General features: G+C 40.1%; 2 protein-coding genes across 5 annotated transcripts in view; one reads left to right on the plus strand and one right to left on the minus strand.

Annotated features, from left to right (window-relative positions):
- Positions 1 to 11783, plus strand: part of LRRC17 (leucine rich repeat containing 17) — a 43328-nt gene extending 31545 nt beyond the window's left edge. For both annotated transcript variants that reach the window (XM_090041958.1, XM_090041957.1), the window contains 2 exons: positions 5124 to 5279; positions 8218 to 11783. In XM_090041958.1, coding sequence (XP_089898084.1) covers positions 5124 to 5279; positions 8218 to 8612 — 551 coding nt within the window. In that variant the 3' untranslated portion in view covers positions 8613 to 11783. The remainder of the gene's footprint in view (positions 1 to 5123; positions 5280 to 8217) is intronic.
- Positions 1 to 18724, minus strand: part of FBXL13 (F-box and leucine rich repeat protein 13) — a 195991-nt gene that overhangs the window by 110400 nt on the left and 66867 nt on the right. The gene's annotated exons all lie outside the window — the stretch shown is intronic.

Raw genomic sequence — 18724 nt, forward strand, 5'->3', positions numbered from 1 at the left:
ATGATTTGTATTAAATTTCTGTAAAATAAATATGAGGTTTTTAGTTCATTATTGAAGTATTAGGTTGCCCCCATTAATATCATCGTTGGCAGTCCTCAATATGAAGATGACTGTCTTCCAGTAAATAGGAAAGTCACTGGTGAGTCCATCATGACTAAGGAGGCCAATCTGAGATCTGCATGTTTGACAGCAGATGTGGCAAATAGTTCCATGAGGAAGGAATAGATCCTGGTGACGTTGGATCATAGCTCTTTCCCTTTGTCTCTCTTGTCTATGTGCTTCCATCGTGAGGCAAAAATGCTCAAAACAATGGATGCACATTATGGCACCACTGAGGACAATTTAGTGCTTGAGTCTTGCAGATATTGGATGTCAATGTTGTATTTCTTCAGATTGGCTTTCAAGGTGAATCTCTTTTGTCCACCTCTAAAGTAGTGACTGTCAGTGAGTTGGGAGTACAAGACTTGTTTCAGTAGCTGGCTGTCAGGCATCTTTATGATATGCTCTGTCCAACAGAGCTGGTGCCATGTAAACATGGCTTCAATGCTGGTGGGTGCTTGCTTAAGCCAGAATGCTGGCATTCATTCTTCTGTCTGTCCAACTGACAGAGGATTTTCTGAAGACATTGCTGATGGTATTATTTCAAAGCTTTCAGGTTTTCCAATATGTCATCCATGTTTCATATTCATATAACATGGATGGGATAACAACAGCTGGGTAGATAAGAAGTTTGGTTTGGGTCCTGATATCATGATTATTGAAGACATGGTTTTGGAGATATCCAAAGGCAGCACTGGCAGATTTTGCTTAGTGTTGAATATCAACATCTATGTTAGCTTTTTGAGGAAGATGGCTATCCAGGCAGGAGAAATCCTTAACTTTTACCAAGGATTGCCCTGTAATTGCAATGTGTGGAAGAGCAGCTGGTTGGTTTCTGGTAGTTTGATATAGTATCTTGGCTTTTATGAAGTTGACAGTGAGTCCAAGCACTTCATGTGCTTCACAGAAGCAATCAAAAATGACTTGCAGCACGCTTCAATCTAGTGGGCACATGCAACACAATCATTAGCATACAGAAGATCAGTAATGGAGGCATTGGTTATCTTGGATTTGGAATATGATCAGTTGATGTTAAAGAGATTCCCATCCATGCAATACTGGATGCTGACTCCAGATTGAAGTCTACCAGCAATGAGATGCAGAATAGATACAATACTGATAGAAAAGAGAACTAAGACAACTACACATAGTTGCCAGTTTTATAATTGGTAGAGTCGGAAGGGACCTCAGCAGATCATCAAGTCCGACCCCCTGCCATGGCAGGAAAGAATGCTGGAGTCAAACGACATCCTTGCTTGATTCCAGTTCTGATAGTGAAGAAGTCTGTTTCTGAGCCATTGCTCAGGACATGTCCTGTCATGCCATCAAAGAAGTTTGATAATGGAAACAAGTTTTGGCGGACATCCAGATCTCATCAGGATCTTCCATAGGGCCTCTCTGTTGACTGGAATAAAAGCGTTAGGTCAATAAACATCTCAGTGTTACTTGAGGCAGTTATTCTGCAGCTGTCTCCCAACAAAGATAATCTCTACTGTGCCTCCGAGTAGTCTGAAAACACATTGCATAGAATCTCGTTGGCAAAGATAGTGAGACTGTTGAGGAGATTGTGGGCAAAGATCTTCCCAACTATGGACAGGAATACAATACCCAGAGAATTCCTGCAGTCCAATCAATCTCCTTTCTTTAATATGGTAATAATTCTGGCATCTCTCAAAACATTGGGAATTTATAAATTTCAGTTGGTATTCCATCAGGACCACATTTTGTTGTTCTTCATCTGCTTAACAGCTTTCAAGGAATCTTGATAAGTCAGTGGATCTTCAAGGTAGTCCTTAATGGGGTGTTGTGGAATGGCTTTGAAGGTACTGCCTCTGGCATTAGAATCTTGGTTCAGAAGCTCATGCAAAGAGCTCCTTCCACTGTGCGTCGATGGTGGACTTGTCTTTAAAGAGGGTTGTTCCATCCTTGGACCTCAAAGGGACAACTCCTTGTTGTGCTGTAGAAACTATGCATGTTGTGGCTGTCACTAAACTTTTGAATCTCTCTTGCTTTGTCTTCCCAACACTTGCACTTTTTTCTTAAATTTTCCTCTGGGTCTCAAATTTAATGTGGTGATAAGCGTCTTCCGGAGTTGATGTCATTCTGCCAAGCTTTGAAGGCTCTCCATTTTCTGTCAATAAGAGCTTGATTTTCCCTATCATTCTCACTGACACAGTCCTGATTTTTCTTTGCAGAGAAGCAAAGAGATTCTTTGCACACCTCATGGATACCTTTCTTGAGGCTCTCCCCATGATCAATATATAGTCATCAGGGAGGTCAGAGAGTTTCTCACTGAGACATTGCTGGAGATGGCCACTTTTAGTAAGGCCTTTTAAGTACTCGATATTGAACCTCTTCCTTGATTGCTTCTTTTGTTTATGTCATTTTGGGGTGATACAAATGGACATGACAATGTATCAAACAATGATCCACCCAGCAGTCGTGTCTGCGCTGCTCATAGCTCCAGTGATACAGACATCATGAGAGTCCCAGCACACACTATCACACAGTTAAACAGTTGCCAGTATTTTGAGTAGTGGCGCATTCACGTTGTTTTCCATTTATTGCTTTGGTAGAATAAGGAATTTGTAATGATGAGACATGTTCTGAATACTTGTTCAAGAAAACAATGCCATTTAAATTTGACTTTTTCCACCCATGCCTTTCTAGGTGTTTTTTTCCATAACTCAGAGTCTCTGCCTACTCTAGTACTAAAATTGCAAAGAATTATCCTATCTTCTTTAGAAACAAGTGACAGGACTTGGGTCAAGTTTAGAATCCAATTCTTCTTTTGTTTTTTCATCTGCATCAAGGTCAGGGCATATGCACTGATGACTGTTTTATGTCGTCTGTTGGTCAGTGGAAGATAAAGGGTGATGAGATACTCACTGATGCCAGCTAGACACTCCAGCATCTGAGTAACAATCTTGGTTTTGATAGCAAAACCAACACTGTGGATGTGTCTGCCTTTTCCTTTCCAAAAATATAGGTTTAGCAACCACCATGCCTGTGACTGCTCCTGGCCAGTGTGTCTGTCCTGGCAAAGTGAAACAATGTTAATATCAAGTCATGCAAAGTTCTCTGTCCATGAGTGCTGTCCTTTGCTCTTATCAGTCACTGCTAGGGTTGTCCATCAGAGTGTGGACATGCCAGACTGCAAAGTTCATTACTTGATTTGGACTGCTGATAGAGTGATCCCATTAGACATGGTTTTCCAGCTAGGTGAACTGAGAGAGTAGACCCTAAATAGATCTGCTCAGTTATGATTGCAGCTGCTGAATTGCACAACTGTCTCAATTCCAAGTACAAAACAACCATCATGCAATCACTGCCTCTGTGCAAGTCCATAACTAGAGGTTTCTAGTAATTGTGGGAAGGAAACTGTAATCCAAAGACAAGGAAAACCTAGACAACTGGAGCTTTCTATCCTGCTGCAGCCTTCATCCACCTCTGCAGCCACTGTAAGGTATTCTTTTTTCATCTGCCTGCTCTACAACTTAGGGCTTTTGTATTTATTTTTGAATAGTTGTTAGTCTAGAAACCTCACTCTCAAACATTTTTAAAAATTTTTTTTAAAATTGCATATAGTATAGGTCACTTCCCAGCAAAAAAAAAAGCAAACCTGTTGCAGTCTTCAGCATAAACAAATTACTGACAACTAAAAGGACACATTTTTAGGTAGCTTATCAACAGATTAATGTCTTATCCAGCAGTACCCAAGAGAACTGTGCCTGCACAATATCAATACATTTCAGATGTCTACTTGTCTACTAACCTGGCTAGGGTCCAGAAATTTTTCAGCTAGGCCTGGATGCTAATATAAACCCTAAATTGTTCTCTATTCTATGTCATTCCCTAGGCTACTAATAGGACCAGCATATTATTTTATTCTAAAAAATAAATTTCCCTCAGACAGGTCAGATCATTACTTTTCCCAAGGATCACAGAAAACAGAAGTCATATGACTAAGAGGACTTACAAAGAGGGACTCTGAGTTTTACTCTCTCAGGCCCCTGGCAGACATTAAAATAATGGTGAATAGCAGGACATGCAATGTTTGGAGTAGGGTATAAAGTTCCTCAGATCCTACTGAGACTCAGAGCTGCCCCCAGCACTATCCTACAGATCAGGCAGGAGGTGGCTGTGTGCAGGATTTGGGGGCAATCCTTCTCAATCCCAATGGTTAGCTGAAATGACTCAACATTACTTCTAATAGTAACAATCATCATATTTTCACTTGTTTTAATACTCTGGACACTTTACTTTTGATAGTGTGAAACAGAAAGGTACAAGGTAGCATCGTAGGGTCTGATTATGGAATCTTCTCTCATACTGATGAAACATTTTCATACAGTTAGTTCCATAGGTTTCATTTAATGAAGTGACTAAGCTCTCCACTATCAAACCCTCTATTTATATATCAGTTTTTATTCAAAGTGTCTCCTTATATATCTATACACTCCTCCACCAGGCTCATAAAACCAGAGGGGAGAGTACAAACCTGAGACCAGAGTGGAGAATACAAGCATTTGTTCTTGTAAGAGAAGCTCTCTCACAAAGGAGATCTCTTCCAGATTGTTGCTTGGAAGATGTTCCCTGGAAGAGGCTTGTTTCCTTCAGAAGAAATTGAACAAATTCTTGCACACTTGTCATTTCTACCAGGAGAATGGCAAAAAGAAAAATTCAATGCCTGCACATGGCTTGAAATAAATCTGTTTCAGTCAAAAGGAGTTACACAAGGAAAACTGTTCACACTAACTTGTGAAATGATGGCACGAGACATAGGCCAGTGTTCAATAAGCAAAAGGAAGGGCGGGAAAAAAGAAACTTTTACAAGATATAGGAAGTAGTTTTGTATTTTCCCCAAATTGTTCAAGTACTTTCAGAACCCAAGAACCACAGCTCTCCTTATTGCTAAAGGCATAGTACACCAATTATCTTTTATCACAGTTAGTTGCTGAAAGTACAAGTAGTAGAGATAAACTAAAGATGACTTAACATATGTCTTTTTCATTTTTTTTAAGAGTTAAAGAAAGTTCCAGGTAACATACCTCCAGATATTGTTAAACTTGATATGTCCAACAATAAGATCAAACAACTACAAGCTAAGGAGTTTGAAGATATTAGCGAATTGAAGATACTAAACCTCAGCGGTAATGGAATAGTTTATATAGATCCTGGTAAGAATAATTTGCATATTTGTAACAATGGTAATCTGTTTTACTGATTATTAGCTCTGGCAATGTCTTCACTCCCCATAGTCTAAGCATGAAAAATCAAGACAATCAGAAAACTAACAAATGTTGCTATATGTTTAATTGAATTCAGCAAGCCAAATTCTAGGCTGACATATCTTGTTCACTTAAGTCAATGTAGTAAGCAAGGACTTTGGCATACTTTGTTTCATATTTAAAACAGTACAAGATTCAAATATAAGACTAAACAGTCAAAACACTACAAAAACTACCTTTTTAAACACTATTATCACAAACCTGACTAAAGTTAGCTTATGATGCTAACTGCTTTTAATTAATACTATTTAATTAGTACAATTAATATCATTATAGACTGATAGGATTAGAATGGTATTTTTAGTTCTGAGATATAGTTTTCTTTACTAGGGCTAAAAACAGCTGTACAAAATGTTCATCAGAATCTCATAAAGTGAACTTGGGCTCATGAAAGTTTGTGATCTTTGTATCTTAAATAGTCTATGAAGGTGCAGTTCTACCCTGCATTTAATGCATTGTAGGACATTTCTTCAGAACAGGTTTTAAACAGGGAAAGCAATCAAAAATATGAAAGAGAAAGACTGAAAGAACAAAGATTAAAACAAACAAACAAACCCCACTGCTTCCTGCCATAGCATTCTGAAACCTAAAGAAGATAGGACAACAGTAACCTAAATAAGATACTATTTAAGAGGTTTAAAATCATTTATTGCTAGATTCCTTACATGAAAACCTATACTATGCAAGGGCCACAGGGTGGGTTTATTTAAAATATGACTTACTCTGTGAAATACACTGCAGTGCCTTTGTAAAGATGCATGTTTTGTCTGCCACTAATTTACTGCCACTGAATCAAATGTATTCACTTCACAAGTAAAAAATACAAGTTAAAAAAAAACTACCAGTCCTGCCTATTTAGCCTGAGAACAGTTAAATATTCTCTCCTTCTCACCAGCAACATCAGCAGTAAAGGTTCTGTAGGTCAAATCAGGCATTCATCGACACAATTCAGTTTTGATATTTTCAAATTATACTTGGGTATTGTCTGCATAGGGGATGGTATCAGAGAGATTAAGATGTTTTCACTGTGGCTCTGCAAGCCCTGTTCTGAGCTCAAGCCATGTCAGCCCACAGTTAACTCAGCTATAAATAGGTACTTAGTCATTTGGGCTGGGAAGTCAAAGTGTATGAATACACATGCATTTGGAGCCATTTCAAAAGGACAAGGGAGATGCTTGGTGTGTCCCACATAGCAGCTATTACGTTTTAACAGTTATGTGTGGACAAGCTATGAACCATAGAAACATAGCAAAACCTTGGATGGAAGCAGCATTAAAGATGGAGCTGTTTTGCTACTTTCATTTTCTTCACAGCTTGGCCAGATATAGCTGTTAGAATGCAAGTTTCTGCACACCTGATTAGCAGCTCCCCCTTTGAAACTGTTCCAGATATACATGTGTCTGCAGACATACACAGTCAGACATGATCCTAGTCACACTACTCCGTTGTAAACTACTGGCAGAAACTGGTGTGCCTTAATCAGACCAGCACAATGAGTTATTAGGTGTGGGAAGACCCTTGACTTTGCCTTCACAGAAAACATGCATAACTTTAACAAGAGGTACATGCCCCTAAGGGTAGATGCAATTAAAACACCTTAAACCAGTAATTTTTCATCCTGTAGGCATAGAAATATTTTCTACTGGTACAAGACACCTGTATATTGATATAAATGCATCCACAATTAGAGAGGTTGTACCACCATAGTTATTTCAGTCAAAAAAAATTCCCTTGCTTAAAGCAGTTCTACCACTTCAAAATCTGCATACAAACTAGTTTTACCTTCACAGCATAATGCAGCAATGGATTTGGAATAGATATAAGTGATTAAAAGAACTTGATAAAAATTCTGTTGGTGATTCACAGAAAAGAACCAGATTCCAGTTCAATGGCCCTGCAATGTGGTCTCTGAAGTGCTAACAGAAGTAAAAAGCATTGAAAACATGTATTTGTCAGCAAATTAAGAGTTATTCTGAATACACATGGGGTGCAAACAGAAGTTGTTTGTCACACAGTTAGCTCCTTGAAAGCAATCTACAGCTGTGCCATGACAGAAGGGCACGGCTGCAGAGCACTTTAAAAGTGTCCAATCACGGGATAAATTAACCCTTATTTCGTGAGGGTTCAGATGAAGGTGCTCCAAAGCAAAGCCTTCATTAACTTCTGTTTGTCTATATCTGGGAGCGGGCATCAGCCCAGCCCTGCCCCCAGGATGTCTTCAGGGTGGAATGGGGAAAAGGGGAAGGAGTACCGTCTGAGGTTTGCCCAGCCTGCACTGGAGGGTGCGGTGGGTGGATTGGAAACCTCCACCCCAGGAGGAGGGCTCTACCCACCCCATCCTCCAGCACAGGTTGGGCAAACTCCAGACAGAGCATCCTCCCCTCTCTTCCATCCTGAAGACAGTACCGGAGCTGGAAGGGGGGTAGGGCTAGGGGAGAGAGAGACAGGCAGCCCACCTCTCTCCCCTGGATTGGCTTCAATGTAGAACTTGATCGCTTCACTCCCTCACCCTCCACCAAACAGCAACATCTGTTGGGTCGGGGGCAGGGGGTGCAGTAACTCATGGCGCCTTCTGTGAAGTGTCATGAGTTACAGTGGGAAGCTGTCCATCTGTCAGCACCCATAGGGACCAGATTGATTGTAACTTTTAAAAAATTTGCAGTATATCCATTCTTTGAGGTTCAAAAGAAATCTTTATTGTAGACTTAAAAACAATACACAAAATATTGTTTATTTTTATATAAATATGGGATTTTTTCCCTGTTTCAGATAAACATACTTTTCTAACTAATGTATGAATTTCAATAACTGTTTTTCTCTTGATCAGCTGCCTTTTCAGGGCTCATTAATTTAGAGGAGCTAGATTTATCAAACAACAGCCTGCAAAATTTTGAATATGGAGTATTAGAAGATCTGTATTTTTTGAAATTACTGTGGCTTCGAGAGAACCCTTGGAGATGTGATTACAACATTCATTACCTTTTTTACTGGTTAAGGCATCACTACAGTGTTCACTACAATGGCCTGGAATGCAAAATGCCTGAGGAATACAAAGGGTGGTCTGTTGGAAAATACATTCGGAGTTATTATGAGGAGTGTCCAAAAGACAAACTACCAGTTTACCCAGAAACAGACAAAGAGGATGAGGAGTGGGAACGACACAAAGAACAATCAGTTCAAACAATAAAGAAGCATGGTGTGATTGTCACTGTAATTGGTTAATTAGGGAATTTGTTTTATTACTCGATTCAACAAGTATTTGATACATTTTCAGAAAAAAAATCCTATTGTTTACATTTTGTTGATTGGGTTGATTGTCCATGAAGGAATATTTGCCTACAAAGATTTCTTTTTTCCACTTACTAACTACATGATGGCATCAGTCATAGAACATCCTTTATAAACTATTTCTGATAATTTGTTTTGGATCAGTCTCATCAAGTGTCTGGATATCAATTTGAACCTGCACAAAATAAATGGATAGACATAGCTATAAATCTGTGTTGGAAAGGAGCTGTTTTGTATAAACCAAGGCAAAGATCCTGCAATTTGATCTACCTGAGTAGATGCTGCTTCTGCATGGAACTCACTGCAGCATTGGGACCAACTCTCTTCTCTGCTGAATGTATTGCCATTTCTTTACCTTTCACTTCCATGAACTTCATGGCAATGTTCTGTAATTTTTTTTTATATCAGCTCTCTTGTATGTGGTATCATAAAAAATCCAATTGTAGTCTAAAGTGAAATAGGGTTCAGTGAATGCTGTGCTGGTACAGAGATGCCTAGTGATTAGGATATAAGCCTGTGACTCAAGAGACTTGGGTACTGTTATATGCTCTGGTACACATTTCCTATCGGACCATGGGCAAATCACTTAGTATCTCCAGGTCTCAGTTCCCCCATCTGCAAAACAGAGATAGGCAGTACTTCCTTACCTCACAGGATGTTATAAAAACAATTATATTAAATGTTATCAGGTGTTCCAATACTATGGAAATGAGGCTTCAGAAGTACCCTAGACAGGTAGTGAATACCTCTCAGGGAAACGACTCTTGTTGGATGTTCTCAGTAAAGAGAACATCCTTTATAAACATTATTTTATTGACTGATAGCGTTCGGCATTTATATAATGCTTCTTCTTTTCAAACTTCCAGATTAACTAACAAACAACAGGTTTTAAAGACAAGCATGGTAGTCCCCATTTTATAGGTAAGAAGCTCAAGCCTATGCAAGTGGATCAGGAGTATGATCAGAACTCAGGCATTCCCAGTGCAAACTCCAAAACACAATTCCTCTCTGCCATCCACAAGAGTTATGATGGTGTGCAGGCAACAGAATCAGCGTATCAGAGTACACTGCTTCTACAAAAGCTTCAAGCTTCAAAACTTCATAAAAGGACCATCAGCTGAATCAATCACCTGTCTCCAATTGCTCAAAACCTTTATAAAGGAATTATTTAAAGAAAAGGAAAGAATCTCTATTAACAGAGAACATGAAATTGAAGGCTTACAAAGAGTGACAATGCCCTACAGGCAAAGTCTTCATCATGGACCTGGTTCAACCAATGACATTTTAAGATGTAAGGAGATAAAGACAGGCTCCTACAATAACACCTAAAGAAAGCCAGAAAACTGGAGGTGGTATCTGTTAAGATTTTTGAGAATCTAAGAAAAATATAAAATAAAGAAATACTCTTCTTTGCTCTTAAAATAATGGTACAATAGAAGACCTTCTAATGGCATCATTACTCTTGCTCTTTTTCCCGAACTACATCTTGGGGGTTAAAGTAGTTACTAAAATGTGTGTAATTTTAACTATGATCAGATGTAATCCTTCATGCCTAGGGATACTTTGTTACTTCATTTTGACAACGGTACTAAAGACCCTTTATGTAATAGATAAGTGTGTAATAGATGAGTGTTTATTTGGAACCCAGAAAATGCTAGAATTCAAAAGGCTTAGCTCCTGGAAAACTGGCAGCAACCAGGTGTCTGTCACAGTCTTATGGGGATGATGTGGGAAATGAAAGTTTGTTGCATGGGTAAGAACTATGAACCAAGAACAGGAATTAAAACAAAGCCGTAACAGGATAAGACAATGCAGGAGAGAAGAATAAATGTATGGAAAGAAGATATTAAAAAAGAGAGATGACTTGAATTACAAGGAATGGGATTGTTGTTTTTTTTAAGAGTCTTTCTGTCATTTGCTATACATCATATATGTCCTCCACTGAAACACCACAACCACAGACTACACTGCCTCTCAAAACCTCTTATTCTGCACCATATGATCACAAATGCCCCAAAAACATTTCTGCATCCAAAGCATATTAGAAAACCCTGGGCCTACTTACCTAATTCCTACCCCTTCTTCAATCTCTTTCTGCCTATTACCTCTCTCTTTTCCCATTCTTTCTCCATCCATCTCCAACAAACAGCTGAAGCTTTCCTCCTGTTCCTTATACTTAGTATGGTGTTTAGTGTGCTTTTTATATTGCTTTTGTGATGCCAGGAGGAACAATCTACCATGTTACCCAGAAGCAATACTCCTAACTCTCTGCTGTGGGTTCTAAGTGTATTTTACTAAGGATTGTAAGAAAAAATAATGGAAAGGTCTGTCAATACTGTGGCCAGTACTAGGGAAAGAAATTAGTACTCAGAAATCTTTAGCGTCCTACAGCAAACCTCTAGTTCCTGCATTATGAATTCTAATAGCAGCAAAATATAAACCCCAGGAAGCCAAGCAGTTCCCTAAGATCACTCCCCTGTTCCAAATGCCTGAGTGGGTGAGGTAATATCACAAACAGCTGAATTATATTTTATGTCTCCAATATACTCATTTTATATTTTACTGGCACAATAATCTCTCTCTTTGTCAGTTAGTATGAACTGGAATAGTATTAAAATGTTTGTTGGAAGAAATGAAACAATTACTACTATAACACACATATAATGCATGTACCTCATTTGCCAAACTGGTGCTATATGCACACAACAACAAAAAAATTAAAAACTATCATTTTGCTGCTGAATCATTTGCAATAGTGACTTTGAACCATTTAGCCAGCCAGAAAGATTTTAAAGCCAGCCATCACTGCTGTTTTACTATTAACAATAAAATGGTAAATCTGTGTAATTTTGGATTTATCTCAAAAGATGAGATCAGAACTGTGGATAACGGACGTTAGTGTGGAAAGGTTCATGACATCTGTAAGCTATACTTGAGCAGATGATTCAGCCCAAACTGTTAGCAAGAAAAACTGCTAAGGAGTAGACTGTGGTATAATTTTCAACAATATGGAAATGGCAGGGGAGGAAAATGGGCTTACAGCAATTATAAAAGCATCATATCACAGAAATGTTTTACTTTCTAACTCAATCAAGCTTTCAGAAGGGACAGGAACAGGTACCCTGTATGCCCAACATCTGTGGATATTAAAGGAATACATTTGTGCTGTTCATTTTAATATTAATAAAACACTGATTGAATCATTTTGCATTCTTAAAGTAGATTTCTGGATATCCATAATCATTAGAACAAACTGTTTCAGATATATACATCTTGAACATTCTTTGCAAACAATCACACTTACTGTACCAGCACAAATAATTTAAAACAAATAGAAGTGAGCAGTTGAAAATGGATATAATCTTTTATTTTGAGCTGGGAAAAGATACAAAATATCGGCAAGCACAGGAAAATTTGCAGTTTGCAAATAGATGTTCCAGTCATGCTGGATACAATTTACTGTCTTAGCTGTACAGGTTTAAGAAAAATAGAAGAGCACAGATCATAAAAAGTAGGGCTGCAAGAAGCCTCAGGAGGCCATGCAGTCCAAACCTCCCACCAGAGGCAAGATCACTCCTGTCCAAACCATCCTATATAAATCCATTTTCTAACCTATTCCTTAAACTACACAATCAACCCTGTTGCACATCTACAAGGGATATTACCCAAACACACCAAAAGCACTCTAACCTGCCAATCTAAAGCAGAGGAACAAAGACTATCATTATACCGGGGCTACAAGTGTTGTTTAAAAGTACTCAAGTAATCTAAGGAAGAGAGCTATGCCCTCAACCCCTGCTACCAAGGAAAGCAAAACCCCATACAGTGCAAACCAATATGACCATGAGGGAAAAACCCCTCTTGATCCCAAATGGGGCGATCAGTCTGACCCTGAGCAGATAAACAGGACCCTCAAGCCTAGAAACTCTGAGTTTTAGTCCCAGCAGGAAAACTGGCACACCCTAGTCAAAATCCCTAGCCTTGGAGGCAGCCACAACCCAATGCTTCTGAGGAAAGTGAAAAACAAACCCCCGAGCACCTGTAGCAACAAGAGAGGGAAAATTCCTTCACAGCCTCACATGACAACCAGCAAAGCCCACAAGCACAGAAAAAACCAAAGAAACTCCATTCTGCTCTGCAACCTAAACCGCAGGCATAACTCCACACATCACACCCTCTAATTAATTGAACAGCCAGAACTCCCCTTTCTGTATTCTCTCCATAAATTTATCCTAGCTGCTTTAATTGGCTTTCATAACGTAGCCAGTTCTGGAGCTCTAATTCATTTTCCTGCTGCTGAGCATGGTCCTCTTCAATATCCATCTGCTCTAGGCCAGTGTTTCTCAGCCTCTGGGCTATGGCCTAAAAGTGGGTTGCAAGAATATATCAAAGGGTCACGAACAAACTTTAAAAATGGATCAATAAACTTTAAAAATGGATTCTCCTTTAAAGGAAAAAACATGGGAAACGGTGGCTTTTCCCTTGCAGGCTGTCAAAGTTTCAGCCTGCAAGGAGCTGCCTGGGATCCCCCCTGCTCCACACACTGAGGGGTTAGGGCCTGGGGGTGGTGGGCAACAGGTTGGGAGTGAAGGGCACTGGGTCAGGACTGGCCATCAATGTTTACAAATGGATCCTGATACAAAAAAGGTTGAAAATCACTGCTCTAGGGCAGCATTTCTCAACCTGTGGGTTGTAGCCCAGAAGTGGGTCACAAGAATATATGAAAAGGTCATAAACAAACTTTAAAAATGAATCAACAAACTTTAAAAATAGATTCTCTTTTAAAGAATGAAAATGTGGGAAACAGGGGCTTTTTCCTTGCAGGCTGGCACAGCTCCAGCCTGCAAGGGGTTCCTTGGCCCCCCATACACCATCCCCGCCAAACATACTGGAGGCCTGGGGCCTGGAGTGGGGGTGCAGTGGGTCAGGACTAGCCACTGATGTTTACAAATGGATCCTGGTACAAAAAAGGTTGAGAACCACGGTTCTAGGCTATAGCGCTCTTTCTGTTATCTCCCAGCCACCTGTCCATGTGTGTGGGGGAAAAGGAGGGTGTTGCTCCTAGGCTTCCAACTGTTGCTTTTTAGAAAGCACTCCAGACAGCTACTCCTAAATCATCCCTGACCAATCCTTATCCAATCTCTTCTTGAACACCTCCAGTGATGGAGATTACATTTTCCCTAGGCAGTTTATTCCACAGCCTCATGGTTCTAACAGTGAAGAAGTTTTTACTGATATCCAATCTAAACCTTACAAACTGAAACTTACAAGTCATGTTGATTGAGGAAACAAGGACTATATATACACTAGTTGAAAATAATCTTACTAGATGGGGATAAGCAAGGAGGGCAGTTTGCTGGCTTTGGAATAAAGCACTTTAATGTCATAAGCAGCAATGGCTAAGTACCAAATACTTTTAAACTATCAAAAATTAGTGAATTTGGATAAAAAGTTCTGCAGAGATAAAGACTCACAAAACACAGAAGTCATTACTGTTCTTCTGTTAACCATAGGGGGTCTAATAGCACCACCTATATTTGAGGTTGCCCAACATTATTTATTATAAGATCCTATTTTCAGTTGCTTATAACTGTCAACCTTTAACTTCTCAAACAGAAATTTTCCATGAAACCAGTGAAAATTACATTGTCCTACTCCAGATAAATTCAGCATTGTATCCATCTAAAGGAGGCATATTCTAGCCCAGAGCAGAGCAAGACTTTTCCTGTAATTAAAGATCTGGGCTGCTACAGGATGTCAGGCATTAGAAATTAAAGGCTGGAGAACTGTTTCCCTGTGTTCTCAACATTTCTATTATATTTCTATTCCTTTGGGTTTGGGCTTCCTGAAGGAAAAGCCAACCAACCTGAATATATATGGGACAGATTGGGAAGCAAGTAAAGGGAATTAGATTGGGAGAAGGAATCTCAGAGAAGACTGGAACCAGAGGGCTAGGGAGAGGAACTCAAGGACTGGGAGTTGAGGGGAATAGTGGGACAAGCTAGTGAAGGAGACACGGACTTACTGGCCAAGGAAACTGGGACAGGAAACTGAGTGCAGAGATCGGGACTACCTGGACAAACAGAGAGTAACTGGGAGCCACTGGGGCCAGAGACTTGGAGGTATGCCTACACTGCACAATACTGCACAGGAGGAGTCAGCAATCTCCGGAGGTGGGGCTTTGGTGACATTCAGAGGCGGGGGGCTTTAGTTGCAGGCACTCCGTCCATGCCACCATGCGAGTGAGCACTGGCTAGAGGTGCCCTCTCTATGCTGCTGGAAATAAACAATGACAGTAGTTGGGCCCTTCCACTCACCTGTCTCTGACCTGGCCCAACAGGTCATTCTGGCCCTCAGCCAGAAAAGACTGCCACACAGTGGAAAGATATTAGCTATCTCCTAAAACTAAATAAGATGAGTAGTGGGAAATTCCACACAGTATAATTTACCCTGCTTCTCAGCCTGCATGGAAGTCCACACTATATTACTACTTGTAACCCAGCTTGTTGAAATCTCTGTGTTCTGCACCCATATTGTTCTGGGAACATCCATGACACTGAATAAGAAACTATATGGAGAGATTGAGACTGGCTGGGCAATGAGTGACAACCTACTATTGCTTTCAGTGACTTCAAGCAGCTCAAGGGCAGAGGTCTGTGTAATGAGTTAAAGCTTCAAACTTGCTGATTCCTCCTATGGGTGTCAACAGAGGGGGATTTTTTGGTGGGGGAGAGCAGGGAAAGAAGTAGTGTTGTTTGGGCTGTTTTTTTTAAAGCTAGGGAATTATACTAAAAATACTATTAAAAAGAATGGTAGTAAGGTTGCAAAGTTAAATCCGCTAAAGTTAGAAAATGCCAAAATTAAGATCTGTTCAACTATACCAGCCCTCTGTGAATATACATTGATGCAGACTTTAATTACTTAACCACATATTATTCCGGCATATCTTAATTTTAGACTGTTTAAAAGAACATATTACGGTTGTAGAGTGCCATGCGTGCAGTATTTTCAGCAATTCAAAAAACAATTTTTTTCTTAAGAAAACTTATATACTCGATCTGATTTATGAATATTTTATATGCTCAGTATTCCATATAACTTTTTCTCGTTGCTAATGTATCAGAAAACTCAGTCTTTTACTTTTCTTTCCAGGTCATGCTTAAAGGCCTTTTCTGCTTTTCCATGGCTTTCTGCTGCATTTTCTATTTGCTTCTGTGGTGTTTCTGCCTGCATCCACCTATCCACATACACCACAGCTCCCCCAGAATAGCAGCCAGTCCTCTGTGTTTATTAGGGCTGTGCAAAGCTTTAGTAGCCAATTCGATTTGGAGGATATTCGGCCTGATTTGACAGCCGAATCTCCGAATCTGAATCAAATCTGGAGACTCATTAAGAGGTCCAAATCGATTTGGAGAGATTCAGGGCCAATTCAGAGATTCAGCAATAGGCTATACAGGTTTCCCTCATATAAAGCGAACCCACTTTATAATGTGACGAGTAGGGATTGGTTCCCAATGCTGTGGTGCAGGCAGCTGTTGTCAGCTAATCCCAGGGCCGCTGCAATAGGAGTTGGAGGGAGTGGCAGCAAGCAGAACCCCGGGTGGTGCAGGATGTGGCGCAGCTTGTCCACACTCACCCTAACCCCCACTGCAGCAGCCCTGGGAGCAACTGGTGCCAGCTGCAACAAAAACTGCCAGTCGGTGAGGTGGGGGGAGGTAGGGTGCACCTCTTGCTGCTCCGCACCCCCTGGGAGGGTTGGGGGGCTGTCAGGCTCTTTCTGGGGGTGCATGCCCCTGGATCTGGATGTGGGATGACAACAGGCTGCCACTGCAGGCTGGGGCTGGCGGTAGCACCAGGCTGATTCTTTCCAGTGCTCAGGGCGGGTGCACTGAGTGCCAGGAACAGCCCAGCACCCCCCAGATGTGGATGCAGGATGACAGTAGGCTGCTGCTGCTGCAGGCTGAGGCTGGTGGCACCACTAGGCTGTTCCTGGTGCCCAGGGCGGGTGCGCCAAGCACCAGGAAGAGTCACTCTGGTGCCACTGCTGGCCCCAGTTTCTGATTCAGTTTGGAGCTTTTAATGGGTTTCCTGATTCAATTCAGGATCAGAGATTCATCCGCTGAATAAGGCCAAATCTCCTCCAAATCTAATCGGGTACCAAAGCTTCGCACAGCCCTACTAGCTAACAACTAACTGTTAACATTTAACATTTTCTAAAGGTATCCAGTCTGCATTTTGATAAAATAAGTCTATGTACTCTGCCTTTATTATACAGTAAAATACAAGCTGGAGAAATCATTACATCCAAACATTATTTAGAATATTTCATCCAGTGCATCCACATACACAAACTATTTACATCTTCATTATCTGTATTATGAAATAGGGGACTAGTATCCAGGGCCTAATGCAAGTAACAAAAACAACAACAACTTTTCTCACCTTCTAAGGCAAGTCAGAAATTACAAATTTAGTCATGATCATTATATCCAAATGAATGTAGGACCAATGAAAGGATCTCTGGGAAAACAGAAAATCTGGAAAGCAAGGATCAGAGTGGCCATAATATGACTGTAGGTCATATAAGTCAGTATATACAATATGTTATGTTTTTCATCAAATACATTAGGGATGGAAAAATCCCAAAAGGATCTTACACTTTTAAGTACCTAATGGAGACACCACATCCATGCCCACATATGATTCACTTTGGCTTTCCATAGTTTTGTCTGCCAGAGTCATATATGATATGAAATTTTTTTTTTTTTACTAAATAGCTTGCATACCACTACCATTGAGAATGTTATTTTCTCTCTAGGTTGAATGCCAAGAACATCACCAAATACATCTATTAGTCTTGGACAATTACTCTTTTCCATCACCACTCTAGAGAGCAAATTGTTCTCACCAATAATTGCACAAAACAACTAGTTTCTAAACATAAAGGAAAATAAAGAGAATGGTTGCTATTGGTTCCAGCAGACCATTTCAATAATTTATCATCTAATTAAATATTAAAGCCATTCTAACCTCATCCAAAACATTGCAATATATTTTTCTATTTGCTAAATTCAAAGTATATCATTCATTAATATGGAATCTATTCCTTCTCTTTTGAAAACATTTCTTTTTAGTTAAAGGATACTGTGAAAACCAAATGATAAAAAGGAAGGCTTTCTTGTTGGTAGAGCTAAACACTGAAGCAAAGTTGAGCCAGAAATCAAAGATACTTATTGAGATTTCATCAGTGTGAAGCCAAAGACATATGTCCCATGTGAGGAAAACACTGTTCAAATAGTTTATTTCCAACATTACAAAATTGCCCGGTCTCAGGATGCACTGCTCCTAATGAATTCAATGGCACCCACTCATATCCTATGTTCCAGCCTGGCTCCAGCCTCACCTTATGTTTTCTCACTATTATCTCCTGTCTTCCTCTTCCTCTATATCTTTCCATCCCATGGTTCTGCCTCCTCCTTCTTCCATTCTTTCCCTGATTCTCCTTGTTCTACCTCCTCCCAGCCTGGCTCCTTTGCATTCTAGTCAGGCAGTTTCTCCCATATCATCACATCCAAGGCTCCAGCTGGGGGAAAAGCAGAAGCCTCTTCTCAGTCCCTCTACCCTGCACCAGCACAACCTCTGGTGGCCAAAAAAAGCAATTGCAGAAAAATTTTACTCAACCCCTGAAATCCTGGGGTGGTGCATGCATGGTAGAGATTAAATGTGTATAGAGAATTTAGCCACCAAACTCTAACAAATATCTTCTAATCATGTGTGAATGGAAGTTTCTTTTGAAAGATGATAACTAAGCCGAAGTTAACCTCTGAATAAAATTCCTTGGGAAAGGCAAAGGCATATAAAGTTAACTTGGTTAGAAAGTCCCTGCTAAATTTCAAGTACATACTCTAAAACATGCTGATGTTGGAGCTTCTTAATTAAGTTTTAAAGTTGGGGGTGGGTGGTGGTTAACATGGGCAAAACACTGTGCTTTCCCCTAGCTTCATTCTTTGAAACAGCTGAACTGTTTTAGGTGAATGTTAAAAAAA

This window comes from Crocodylus siamensis, chromosome 4, assembly GCF_052110815.1.
Source record: "Crocodylus siamensis isolate JL-2025a chromosome 4, ASM5211081v1, whole genome shotgun sequence".
NCBI classification, from domain to species: domain Eukaryota; kingdom Metazoa; phylum Chordata; order Crocodylia; family Crocodylidae; genus Crocodylus; species Crocodylus siamensis.